This window comes from Gorilla gorilla, chromosome 4 (assembly GCF_029281585.2).
Source record: "Gorilla gorilla gorilla isolate KB3781 chromosome 4, NHGRI_mGorGor1-v2.1_pri, whole genome shotgun sequence".
NCBI lineage: Eukaryota > Metazoa > Chordata > Mammalia > Primates > Hominidae > Gorilla > Gorilla gorilla.
In genome coordinates this window covers 64,555,030-64,568,480 of record NC_073228.2, presented here as the reverse complement: position 1 = coordinate 64,568,480, position 13,451 = coordinate 64,555,030, and the positions used below count along the sequence as shown (strand labels likewise).

General features: G+C 55.5%; 1 protein-coding gene across 4 annotated transcripts in view; it reads left to right on the top strand.

Moving 5' to 3' along the window:
* Nucleotides 1-11,796, top strand: part of FOXN1 (forkhead box N1) — a 31,948-nt gene extending 20,152 nt beyond the window's left edge. For 3 of the 4 annotated variants that reach the window (XM_055388683.2, XM_055388682.2, XM_055388680.2), the window contains exons 4-9: nucleotides 132-245; nucleotides 1,978-2,108; nucleotides 3,639-3,735; nucleotides 7,221-7,428; nucleotides 7,595-8,086; nucleotides 10,013-11,786. In XM_055388683.2, the coding sequence (XP_055244658.2) occupies nucleotides 132-245; nucleotides 1,978-2,108; nucleotides 3,639-3,735; nucleotides 7,221-7,428; nucleotides 7,595-8,086; nucleotides 10,013-10,332 (1,362 nt within the window). In that variant the 3' untranslated portion in view covers nucleotides 10,333-11,786. Of the gene's footprint in view, nucleotides 1-131; nucleotides 246-1,977; nucleotides 2,109-3,638; nucleotides 3,736-7,220; nucleotides 7,429-7,594; nucleotides 8,087-10,012 lie in introns of all 4 variants that reach the window. The other variant, XM_055388681.2, reaches the window with a different exon arrangement.
* Nucleotides 11,797-13,451: the final 1,655 nt, after the last annotated feature.

Here is a 13,451-nt window from a genome sequence, read left to right as displayed (position 1 = left end):
GTTCTCTGTTGTTCTCCAGGAATAAGCTTTGGGGGAAGCAGAATAGGGATTGCTTTTATGTAAAGTTCAAGACACAGGAAAGAGGAAGGGAGAAAATAAGGCCTAATCTAGTCATCTGCTTTCTCTTCCAGCAGGGTTCAGAGGTCAAAGTCAAGCCCCCAGTTCTGGAGAGTGGTGCTGGGATGTTCTGCTATCAGCCTCCCTTGCAGCATATGTACTGCTCCTCCCAGCCCCCCTTCCACCAGGTGGGTCTGGGGCAAGTGGGCCTACTTCCCCCAGGTCTGAGGATATCGTGTGTGTGTATGTGGTGTGTGGGTGTCTATGTGATGGCATGTGTTCACCAGGATAGGCAGATAAGGACAGCAGGGCCCTGAACCTTAGGCTTGGCCACAGCAGGTGGCGGGAATAGTTAATGGGAAGAGAAGCAATTGCCCTCCTCCAGGGGTGGGCTTGTCTGAGTCCCTGGCAAGGCCTGAGAGGCCTCAGATAAGAGTGTGGGGCTGAGATGGAGGCAGGGCTGTGATGTGAGCCAGAAATGGGGGAAGGAGGAGAGCTGCCCCAGACAGAGAGAGGGGCAAAGAGGAGTGTGGCGTGAAACACAGGCCGAGCAGGTCGAGGAACAAGGGCTTCCGTATAGTCAGCCACCATCCTGCTATGTGACCTTGGCCTCCAACTTCCATTAGCCTAGAAAGGGTGGGCACCCAGTGTGGGCTTAGGGGACCTTCCCACCCAGAAGACTCCAAGTCCCCATCATCTTCAGCCCTTTCCTCCTTTCCCAGCTATAGCTCCTCCCAAGTGTATAGGATGCCAAGTAATTGCCCCACACTGGCATGGGATGGAGGAGTTTTAAAGGAGAAAGAAAAGAGCCCCAGAGCAGCCAGGCAGCTCCCAGGAGTCACCAGGCAAGACAGAGCAAGTGGCTGCCCAGCGCCCAGCTCCATCCACCTGCAGCCTGGCACTGAGACAGGCCCTGCCTGTGGAGCAGGTTCTGCACCCGGCTCTCTGGCACTGGCCCTGATCTCAGCCAAGCAAGGAGGAAGGCAAGGGAGAGGGGCTAGGTCAGACTGCTGGCTTTGCAGGGAAAAGAAAGAGATAGAGGGAAGCAAAGATAAGGCATGAGAGGACATCCTCTCTGCCATGAGGGGCCTGGGTGGAATGGCCGAAGCTATCCTGAGGCTCATGGTCTGACCCAGGGTAGAGGATGTCTCTGAGGCAGGGACAGAGATTGAGCCACAGAAGGACTAAGGGGCCACCAGACCTTAAAAGACCTCACCATGCCTGGCCCTGCTTTGATGGCCTCTGCAGTCTGCACCCCCTCTCAAGATGGCCGCACCCAGGGCTTTATGGAGCCTGGACCAAGGGTGACTCAGGCACTAAATGTCTCTTGGGTAACCTGGAAAGAGCTCTTCAGCCTGGAGCAGCTGGGGGAGTCAGAGTCTCCTACCCCCATCCCCCATAAAACACCATCCGTGGCACCGCAGCCACTCCCTTTGCCGTAAAACCACCTCCTACCCCGACCTGTCCACCACCATGACTGGCCCTTTCAAAGAGCCACTGAAACTCATAAAAGGTGGCAGTGCCTAGCAAACGCCCAGGCTGGACATCCCGCTTCCGGCCCAGCTGCTCTGGGAGATGCACAGGCACTGGGAGCACCTTCCTGGAAGGGTGCAGGGGCCGAGGGCTTCACTTCATACTCTCCCTGCAGGGTCCCGTCACCATAGCAACCAGAGCATCAAAAGGGCTGAGAGGAAGGAGCTGGAGGAAGAGGGTTTTAAGGCCTCTGAGATCCTGAATTACAGGGTGTGGATCTCCTCACAGCCCCTCAGACAGCTCTGCGTTGGGGGTGATGGGGCCCATGACCCAGGAGGGAAGAATCTGGCCTGAGCCCCTTCTCTGGATGTATATAAATGGGGAGGGGAGCCCTCCTGGGAAAGGCTGGGTACCATGCAATCACTCTGCCCCTTTTGACCTCCTCAGTACTCGCCAGGTGGTGGCAGCTACCCCATACCCTACCTGGGCTCCTCACACTATCCGTACCAGCGAATGGCACCCCAGGCCAGCACCGATGGGCACCAGCCTCTCTTCCCAAAACCCATCTATTCCTACAGGTACATTTCCCACTCTCCAGGGATGGGAGGAGGAGGGGAGTGAGAGGGCCCCTGGGAACACTGAGGCATGGAATCCTCTGGGTCTACCAGTAATGGCAGCGGGTGGAAATCATACCAGTGGGCTTCCAGAAGATGCTGGAGAGAGGGTTCCTGCATGAAGGCAGGGGCATAGACTGGATCAGCTCTGACCCTTTGTCTAAGCCTGGGGAGTCATGTCTGTGACTTGACTCAGCAGATGCTGGTGCCATGTGATGAGCCTGCCAAGGTCTCACCTCCTAGGGCCCAGGGCCTGGATCTGAGAATTTAAGGGGGATGCTTGCTGCCTTCCCTGTGCCTCCCCGGAAACAGACAGAAGCCCCCCTCAAAGCTCTACTGGAAGGAAATGGGGGATGAGGCCTGCAGATGTGACTCGGCTATCCACCATCTGCCAGATCTGGTGGGACTTCTCTGGGGCTGGGCTCTTAAATGTCAGCAGACCCAGCCTGTCTGGGAGACCCTTCCATCTGTCCTTTCATTCATCCAACCAACAGTGACACTTGGCCAAATATGTGTCAGGCCCTACATGGGATCGGGTCATCAGCTAGTGTGAGCTGAGGGGAAGGGAGAGGAACTTAAGCATCAGCCAGGAATGCAGAGAAGGGCTTTGTGAAAGGCAGGATCATTCACTGAAAGACATACACGCAGCTCTTGGAGTCCAGCAGAAATGAGTTCAAGACCAGCTGTGGAACTGACCAGCATGAAACCTCAGGGAAGTTATTTAATCTCTCTGAGCCTCTATTTATTCCTCTTTAAAAAAAAAAAAAAAAAGAAATGTCAGGGGTTGGGGGCAAGGGGAGGGACAACGTTAGGAGAAATATCTAATGTAGATGACGGGTTGACGGGTGTAGCAAACCACCATAGCACGGGTATACCTATGTAACAAACCTGCATGTACTGTACATGTATCCCAGAACTTAAAGTATAATAAAAAAAAATAAAAATATAAGAATTTTAAGATTCAAAAGAAAAAAATGTCAGGGTTTGGGGTAGCAGTTCAGGCTGTTGGAAGGATTAAGTAAGAGAATGTAGGTACTGTGCTTGGTACATTGCATAGGCTCAAGAAACCTTAGTTCCCTCCCTACTCTCCAACATTCATGCAATTGGCTGAGGACTAACTAGTAATGACAGCTTCCGTTTAATGAGTGCCTTCTATGTGACAGGCACCATCCTTAATCCTCACAACTCTGAGGTAGCTATTACTTTCTTCACTTCAAAGTTGAGGAAACTGAGGTTCAGAGAGGGTAAGGCATTCACCCAAGGTCACACAGCCAGAGAGTAACTAGGCCAGGATGGCCACCAGGTTTCTCAGATTCCACAAGACCCTCGCACGTCTGTAATTCCTGACTTCCGTGCTCACTTCAATGGACACCTTCTCATTCCCTTCTCTTTCAACTCCAATCCCATAGAGCCTCTCACCAGGGGTTGGGGGCTTGGGGTGGGCTCAGGACCCAGTCAGAGGTTCGGACTCTCAGGGGCTTTCTCTGTCTTCAGCATCCTCATCTTCATGGCCCTTAAGAACAGTAAAACTGGGAGCCTTCCCGTCAGCGAGATCTACAATTTTATGACGGAGCACTTTCCTTACTTCAAGGTGAGCCCAAGATTCCTCCCCATCCCATCACCCCCAAGTCCTGGACAGGCCAGGCCTCTCTGAGCAGAGGCTTCAGTCTGGAGGTGGGAGAAGAATTAGAACGAAAGCCAGGAGAGGGCTTACCCCCACCATGCTTTCCGTTGTCTCCACCTCAGAAGGACAGAGTTCCTATAAAAGGTGCTCCAAGTGGGGAACAGGGAGCCCAAGCGGCTCATCCAAGGTTGCACAGCAGACTGGAGTCAGACCTTCTGCTGGGGAAGGTGGGCATGGTAGCACCGATGGGCCTCAGGGAGCATCCACCTACCCCAAGTGGGAAGAGAAAGTTGAAGAAGAAATAAGACACTATTGCTACCCCAACCGCTGGGATGCTGTGGGACTGGAGAAGCTAGTCAGCCACGGTGACTGGGAGGTCGGGGCTGAAGAAGCCATTGCCTTCCAAGGTGAGATTAGGATCTATCTCTGTGGGTGGCAGGCTCAGCTGCAGTTCTGCCAGAAAGCGGGGTGTGGGCTTCCCAGTCTTTGAGTGTCCCAGGCTGGCTCACCTGACTCTCCCCCAACCCCTTGGGCAGAATCTCATTTCTATCATTCACAGAAGGGGCTTCTGGGAGCCTTACCCAGCTCCCTCTCTAGAGGCAGGACAGGGGCTCTTCTCCCAAGGTGGACAAACACATCAGACAGGGTGGTCCATTCCCCCAAGGTCGCACAGTAGATGGGATCAGTTACTGGATCAAGCTGTTTGGCTTTGCACACCCCTCTCTGCGTGCCACCTGCACCCTCCAGCACAGACCCCCTTCTCCTGGGATGGGTGTCAGGGAGACCAGAGATTGTGTGTGAGGAGTGCCTTCTCCAAGCCCTAGTAGACGCAAATCTCATCTGTCACCCAGGCAGTGGGCAGTTGCTGAGACCCGGGTAATCCAGAACTCAGCTCCACCTGCCAGGGGGTGATTCCTGCCCCCACCATCTATGGTCCTGCCTGGGGATAATTTGACGCTTGATGTTCAAATAAGTTTATCCTGCTGGGCTGCCATCAGATGAGGAGTGGGCAAGTTGGCCGGAGTGGTCTGTCCAGGAGTGGAAAAGTGTGTTGATCCACCAGAGGTTCTGGAAGGGAAAGAGGGAGGGAGGTGAGTCGTCCCTGGAATTCAAGAAGCATCAAAGCCTGAATTCAGGGCTGCCCCCCATACCCCAGCAGGTCAGGGGCTGAACTCTCCCTAACCCCTAAAGCTTTTGGAGGGTCTTCTAGGGTTTCGAGGGGCCAGGGCAGAGAGAGGGAAAAGCCCAGTCCTCTCAGCCTTCCTTCCCCACCAGCTCCTGGCCTGGCCCCCACCCCTCCCCGCATCTCATCTTCCTGGCTTAATTATTTTTCCTGGGAGCCATGTAATCCCTGTTTTATGGGGCTGAGGAGTGAAGAGGTCTAACAGCTTTTTGTTCCCTTTGGTTCTAGTTGTTGTTTTTAGCCACTTGCATCACTCCCTCACTCCTGAGTTTACATTTGATCTCAGAGAGAAAGCATCTGTGAGGATGGGATGGGCCCCAGATTGTGAGACAGGCCCTATGGGGTGACCTGGGCAGGGCCCTTAGCTGGGGGACAGAGTTGGAGGCTAAGCTCTGTCACTGCCTCCTTGTGTGATCCAGGGCTAGGCCCTTTCTTCTCTGAACCTCAGTTTCCCAGTCTGTAAAGTGGGTCAGATCTGTTGGCACATAGATTCCTTCTGACTCTGACAGTTCCCCTGTGACTCACCTAAGGAAATTCCTTAGTTCAAAGATCCCCCACCTCTTTCCATCTCTCACTTCCCTTTTGAAGATCATTTTTCTGGGCAAGGATAGACTGGACCCTGGAGTGGCCAGCACTCATGCCCAAGGCAGCTGCTGTGGGCATCCCATAGCCCCATGAGTCAGGGATGTGGGGCTGGGGAAGTGTCCAGCCACTGGACATAATTGTTAGTGCTGACCATCCCTCTTCCAAACAGGAAGTGGCTGGGGTGGGGGCTGCCCTGGCATCCCAAAGTCACAGATTTATGGGGCCATAAAAGGCCCCAGGGCCCATTAACTCCGCCCATGGGGCAACGTGGCCTTAACTCCTAGTGGAGACTGTGGTGGGAGTCGAAGGTGAATCCCTAGTTGGCTGGTCTGGTGGCTCAAGAATCCTCCCTGGTGACCCTGGGAGCCTTAGGGGTCATCTCAACCAGCAACCTGCCCCAGGCCAGCTGCCCCCAAGAAAGGCTGCACCAGGTCCTGCCAGCCACTTGGAGTGACGCTGGCATCAGGACCCAGTTCTGCTGGGCATGATTCAGCTTGGCTGCTCCCTGGGGCAAGTGAGCTGAGGAGAAGGGAGTGGCCGCCCCTCATTAAGCAGAAACTTTGGGCTGAAAGGGGGAGGGGCCAGGGAATGAGGGCGAAGGAGCCCCACCGGCCAGAGCGAGTGCCCTACCCACAGTCAGCCCCTGCTGAGCTCAGGGCTGTCACAGAGCCTGGAACAGAGCTGGAGGTGGGCGGGCAGGGGGCCCACTGGCACTCCCGCCACCGCCTCTCACCCAACTGAGTCAGCCTAATGGTTTTTACAACCCTCCCTGGGCACAATTACCACACTGGTGGCATGACCAGGCCTCCTAATGGGTGTTTATTCTATTGGCACGAGCACCCCCCCCCCACTGCCTGAGGGCTGGCCTCCCTACCAGGGCACGCCCCCGGGCACACTCATGCAAACACTCACACCCACACATCATACGATCATGGCTACCCACAGTCACACCCAGAGAGACTTTCTCACACACAGCCATCCTCACAGTCGAGGAATTCATGGACCCATGAAGGAGTATCCAGGAGACGTTGCTTATGCCAGGATGACACACTTAGGGACGTATGCACATGCTCATACGCACTGTCCCTTCATATACCAAACCCACTTAGACACACAAACATATGTGCAATGCACACACCACACACACCCAAACACTCACCAACCTCGCCCATCTTTCTTTTCTCCCAAGTTAGTCCCAGAGGGGATAAGGCAGACCCAGGAGAGGAGCATTCTTCCCCTAATTCCCCTGTCTAAAGCCGGCCACAAGACCTCAGAGTAATGAGTCCCCCTTCCACAGAGGGGTCCAAGCACAGGCATGGAGACCCAGTGGGGAGTGGCTCAGCTTCAGATGGGAGAGTGTTGCGGGCCAGAAGGCCTCTGTAGTGCCCACCAGCCCTGGCTTTCCGAATCACCTCGGCAGTCCTCTGAGGGGTCAGGAAGGGATGCGGGTGGGATGAAGGCAGATTTGAGATGAAAATAACTTGGGGTCAAGGTTCCTGTTCACCCCTCCCCTACCACTGAAGGGTACCAAGCAAGGGCTGGGTGCTGAGGAGGACAACAAGCCCCAGAGTGGGCGGCAGCTCTGTGCCCAGAGGAGAAACAGGAGTGTTCTAGAACCCAGACCTGAAGCCCGCTCTGGCTTCCTGAGCCTGGCCTGAATGCTTATCTTGCTCTGTTCCGGCAGACAGCACCCGATGGCTGGAAGAATTCTGTCCGGCACAACCTATCCCTCAACAAGTGCTTCGAGAAGGTGGAGAACAAATCAGGAAGTTCCTCCCGCAAGGGCTGCCTGTGGGCCCTCAATCCGGCCAAGATCGACAAGATGCAAGAGGAGCTGCAAAAATGGAAGAGGAAAGATCCCATTGCTGTGCGCAAAAGCATGGCCAAGCCAGGTGAGGCTGGCCGGGCCACGCAAGGAAGGGCCCAGGGTACCCATGAGCCAAAAAAAAAAAAAAGAGAATCAGAGAATGAGGCAAGGCCCCGAGTAAGGGTTCCAGTCTGGGGAAGACTGTGGAGGAGGGAGGTCTCATGGTGTTCTTTCTCTCTTGGGCCTTTCAGAAGAGCTGGACAGCCTCATTGGAGACAAGAGAGAAAAGCTGGGCTCCCCACTCCTGGGCTGTCCGCCCCCTGGGCTGTCCGGCTCAGGCCCCATCCGGCCCCTGGCACCCCCAGCTGGCCTCTCCCCACCACTGCACTCACTCCACCCAGCTCCAGGCCCCATTCCTGGCAAGAACCCCCTGCAGGACCTACTTGTGGGGCACACACCCTCCTGCTATGGGCAGACATACTTGCACCTCTCACCAGGCCTGGCCCCTCCTGGACCCCCGCAGCCATTGTTCCCACAGCCGGACGGGCACCTTGAGCTGCGGGCCCAGCCAGGCACCCCCCAGGACTCGCCTCTGCCTGCCCACACCCCACCCAGCCACAGTGCCAAGCTACTGGCCGAGCCTTCCCCAGCCAGGACTATGCACGACACCCTGCTGCCAGATGGAGACCTTGGCACTGACCTGGATGCCATCAATCCCTCACTCACTGACTTCGACTTCCAGGGTGAGCTGGGGGTGGGAAAGGGAAGGTGGGACAGGACTGGAGAGGAGCACCTGGCAGTGGGACTCATCTTCTCCAAGTCTCCAGACTGCAGCCTGCAAGTGGCTGGGCTTCTGGTCAACTGAAGCAGAGGAGGCCGGACCTGGAAGGGGGAGCTTCCCACTTGCTCTCTGCCATCCAGAGAATGGGGAAAGAGGGATGTCCTTGCCCCTGTCTCCCTCCTCCTGGTGCTCCAAACATGGTCCAACTGACCTCATCATCAAACCACTCTTGGCAGGGCACGGTGGCTCACACCTGTAATCCCAGCACTCTGGGAGGCTGAGGTGGGCAGATCACCTGAGGTCAGGCATTCGAGACCAGCCTGGCCAACATGCAGAAACACTGTCTCTATTTAAAAATGCAAAAATTAGCTGGGCATGGTGGCACGCACCTGTAATCCCAGCTACTCAGAAGGCTGAGGCTAGAGAATCACCTGAACCTGGGAGGCGGAGGTTGCAGTGAGCCAAGATCGTGCCACTGCACTCCAGCCTGAGTGACAGAGCGAGATTCCGCCTCAAAAACAAACAAACAAAAAAACCACTCTCAGCTCTGGATAGACTGCAAAGGGCTCCGTGTTCTATTCTATACTCGATTGTGAGTGACCAGTAGTCTGAACATTCTCAGATGCATTTGCATTTTATCAGAGTTCATCTTCTAAAGCAGAAGGAGAGAGACTCTACCCTAGAGGAAGAGTCTCAGAGCTGGGCAAGTCCTGGAGAGATTTGGAGATAGGAGTTTGGGGAGGGTTCTACCCATTCCACTCCATCTTGGCTGCTCCGTCTCTGCAGACGGCTAAGCCCACCCATTCCCGTCTAAATTCCAGTGCACCCCAGGCCCTGATACTGGCCACAGGAGGTTTGGAACGGGGTGATGACCCAGGCCTCAGACTCTGTGTGCACAGGGGTGGGGGACATTCACAAGCTGATGGAGGCAGCCTGTCCTCAGAGAGCTCCCAACCCGATGGGGAGACAACCCAGGTTTAGGAAGCTATTAGAAAAGTGCACATAGATCCTCAGCCCAGTCCAGAAGTGGGGAGCAGGGCTCAATCAGCCTCAGAGGAAGCTATAGACACGCGGGATATGAAAAACATTTACTTGATCCCCTGCTAGGCATCAGGCATCAGGCTGGCTGCTCTCTGTGTGCTTTCTCATCTGGGCCTAGAGGATAGGAAGGATTATTAAACCTGCTTCATGGAAGCACACAGAGGCTTGAAAACTTACTCTAGGTCACTTAGCTAGAAAGAGGGAGAGTTGGGACTGGAACCCAGGCAGCCAAATCCAATCCAGGGTTTAGTCAGGCCCTCTCTCTCCAGAGCTTGCAGCCTGGATACCCAGTGCAGGAGCCCCAGGCCCTGGTCAGCCATGATGAGGGTCCACAGGTGGCAGCACTGTTTGCTCCTCGGACTCAGGTGTGCATCCTGGCTCTGCTCCCATTCCCTGGGCCCTGCAGTGGAGGAGACCCAGGGAGCCATGCCCATCCTTCCCATTAGGTCCAGAGTACACTGCCGGAAGCTCCTTGATCTGGGCTGCAAATCTACCTTCCTTGGAAGACTGGGCATGAGCCAGGGTTCACTCCCGAGTGCACAACATTGGCATCCACGCTGTCAGCCTGTCAGCAGGCATCAACCCCTCCCCAATGCCCACCCCCCAAAAAGAACCACAGAGGTCATCTAGATCGATGGCTTTCAGATTGTGCTACACGGGAGGAAGAATCTGAGGCTGAGAGGTTCAGCAACTGCCTGGGGTCACAAGCTAGTGCCAGGCTCTGTTCCCAGCACATGTCACCCTGACCCCTGCTCTCTGCAGCATGTGAAAATTGACAGGGAGGAGGGGCCAGACAGGGCTCCTCCGGTGCCTCCCAGTGACACCTGTTCTCTCCTTCCCCATCTAGGAAACCTGTGGGAACAGTTGAAGGATGACAGCTTGGCCCTCGACCCCCTGGTACTGGTGACCTCATCCCCGACATCATCTTCGATGCCGCCACCCCAGCCACCACCTCACTGCTTCCCCCCTGGGCCCTGTCTGACAGAGACAGGCAGTGGGGCAGGTGACTTGGCACCCCCGGGCAGTGGTGGCTCCGGGGCACTGGGTGACCTGCACCTCACCACCCTCTACTCTGCCTTTATGGAGCTGGAGCCCACGGCCCCCACGGCCCCTGCAGGCCCCTCTGTGTACCTCAGCCCCAGCTCCAAGCCCGTGGCCCTGGCATGAGCTGTGCCCAGCATCGTCAGCTCCAGCGTTTGCCTGGTCTGGAAGTCCTGGCTGGCCGCCCACATCGGGCTCACCTTAAAGGTCAAGGAAGGAAAATACTACCTGTCCCCTATGCCACTAAGCCAACGTGTGTGTTAGCTGGTAGCTGGGGGCACAGAGGACATCACCTGGGGTGCTGCCTCTCACACATTTCTGCCATGTGGTGGCCCAGCTCCTCACCCAGGGCCCCCAAAGAGCAAGTGTCTGGGCAAGAAGAAAATACACTGTCCCTAGCTCACACTCATCCACACTTAAGCCCTCGTGCACACACACGAATTATTCAGATGTACACCCACCCACATATCTTACAGCCAGAGGAACCAGCACTCCATCACTGAGAGCCCGACTTCGTTTCTGGGGCAACTGAGAGCTGAGCGCTTTGCTTACCAAAAGCTCAGGGCCCTGTGCCAGGCCAAAGATCCCCCCAGACCCCCATTCTGACATCCACATGCTCTGCAGGCCTGGCCCCATCGTCATTTTCTTTCCCAGAAGCGCCCTGTATTTATTCCCCCATCTTCATCCCAACAGCCCAGCAAGAAGGAGGAGATAGAGAGCTCCTCCCTGGGTTGTCTGTGGACGCCCCCAGGAGCTGCTAATTGGCAGCACCCGCTCAGCCATTCTCTACCCATCCTTAGTACATGCTCTGTCCAGCTTTCCCCAGGGTGACATACAGAAGGGGCAACATTTACCCGGGCACCAAACTGAGCCCAATTCCGAAGCAGTGTTTGGAAAAGCCCTTGCCCTCGGAAACTTGAACATGTCCTTTTTCCCCAGTCCCGGGTGCAGGAAGGGCCCCCTCCAGGTCACCACAATCTCACTCCTCCTCCAGAAAGAAAAGTTCACATAGTTTAGGTCCTGGCTTAACTCTACTTATGATGGTTCAACTTACACTTTTTCAACTTTAAGATGGTGCAAAAGCAATACACATTCAGTATGTTCCTCGACTTAGGATGCGGTTATGTCCGATAAACCCATCGTAAATTGAAACCACCGAAAGTCAAACACCACTTTCGACTTACGATGTTTCCCACTCATGATGGGTTTCTCCGGATGTAGCCCCATCATAAGTTGAGGAGCACCTGTTAGTTACTTCCAACTGTCTCAGGCAACCTGGGCATTCAGGAGAAAAGCCTGGCACAGGGTGACAGGGAAGCACCCATGCCAAGCACCCCCGCTTTGACTGCTTGGCAGACCTAGGGTGCCTGGGAAGCACAAGGGATACCCTTGGCCCTGCGGGGTGTGGCCCAGGTGCCTGCCATGAGCCTGACCCCATCGAGGGGGAACCTCAGCCCACCCTGGGCCTGGGGGTGACAAGAACTTCCACAGGTTGGCCCCAGGCTTATAGGAGGCATAAGCAGATCCCGCGATGGTTTGTCATTGTCCCCTGTCCTGGAACAATAAAGCAAGTGCCTTGTGGTCTCACTACCAAGCTTTCATTTCTGGCCCCTCTCCCTAAGCAAAATGGCCAGGCCACACTGATGGCAGATGCCCTGGGCCTGTGACGTCCCTGTCACCCTCACCCAGAACTAGGAAGTTTCTAATCCAAAGAGTGAGGCATCTAGGAAAACTTCTTGACCCACTGGGGAGGCTGAGGAGCAGGTGAGCAGGGCCTCTTCCCAGGAGAACTTCCAAAGAGATGCAGGGAAGAGGCTGCCCTGGCCAGAGGAATGGAGGGGATGCCCTCCCCCAGACCCCTTGCCTCTGAGGTCTGCCCACTCCCTCTTTGCACCCCCATCTCCTCACACAAGAAGGAGTTGCTGCCCTGTCCAGACTGTGCCTTTCTGCTTCCAATCTGTCCCTGGCTGAAAGAGATGCCAAGTGGTTTGGGGCCCTGAGTTCCACAGGTGACAAAATGGAGCATGCCCTGGTGCTGTGTGCACTGCTGGTCCTGGAGAGTGGTCTCTGGATGGTCAGGGGCTCACTCAGTCCCACTTCAGACTCACCCCCTAGGTATCACCTCCAGGTGGGGTTGGTGTCACCGCAGCACTATCTCAAGAGAAATGGGGCAGATGTGGGAGCCAAAAGCATATACATGATCCCCAGGTCCCAGAGCAGCCACAAGTGGTGTCTCTGCTTAGAAAGCTCTTCTTGGATGAAGGCTGGGCACGGTGGCTCACGCCTGTAATCCCAGCACTTTGGGAGGCCCAGGCAGGCAGATTACCTGAGGTTGGGAGTTCAAGACCAGCCTGGCCAAAATGGTGAAACCTCATCTCTACTAAAAATACAAAAATTGGCTGGGCGTGGTGGTGGACACCTGTAATCCCAGGTACTCGGGAGGTAGGCTGAGGCAGGAGAATCGGAGGCGGAGGTTGCAGTGAGCCGAGATTGGACCACTGCATACCAGCCTGGGCAACAGAGTGAGACTCTGTCTCAAAAAAAAGAAAAGAAAGCACTTCTTGGATGGCTAGGCACAGTGGCTCATGCCTGTAATCCCAGCACTTTGGGAGGCCGAGATGGGTGGATCACTTGATATCAGGAGTTCGAGACCAGCCTGAGCAACATGGTGAAACCCTGCCTCTGCTAAAAATACAAAAATTAGCTGAGTGTGCTGGTAGGCACCTTTAATCCCAGTTACTCAGGAGGCTGAGGCAGGAGAATCACTTGAACCTGGGAGGTGGAAGTTGCAGTGAGCTGAGATTGTGCCACTGCACTCCAGCCTGGGTGACAGAGTGAGACTCTGTCTCATAAAAAAAACAAAGCTCTTCTTGGGGCTGGGCCCAGGGGGCCAGCCAACACCTACCTCTGAGAGGGTAGGTCTGCAAAAGACCCCATAACAGAACCCCACCTACCCCAGCACCCGCCCCAGCAGAGGCTGGAAGGCTAGATGCAGGGCTGGTAGGCTGAGGTAGGATAGGGAGTGGGGAAGGCATGGCCAGCGGGTGCACCCAAGAGGAAGGCCCACCTGCCCCAGCCTGGCCCTGGCTGTGTAGGAAGCAGGTGCAGGCTCTTTGCCAAGACCTCAGGCGATGTTGCACACCAGCTCTGTCCAACCCTGGGCCTGTGTCTTGATGACATCCAGGCCCCCAAACACAGGGCAAATGTTTCCTGGGAGAATCCTATTGGGACCCATTTGCTTGCCT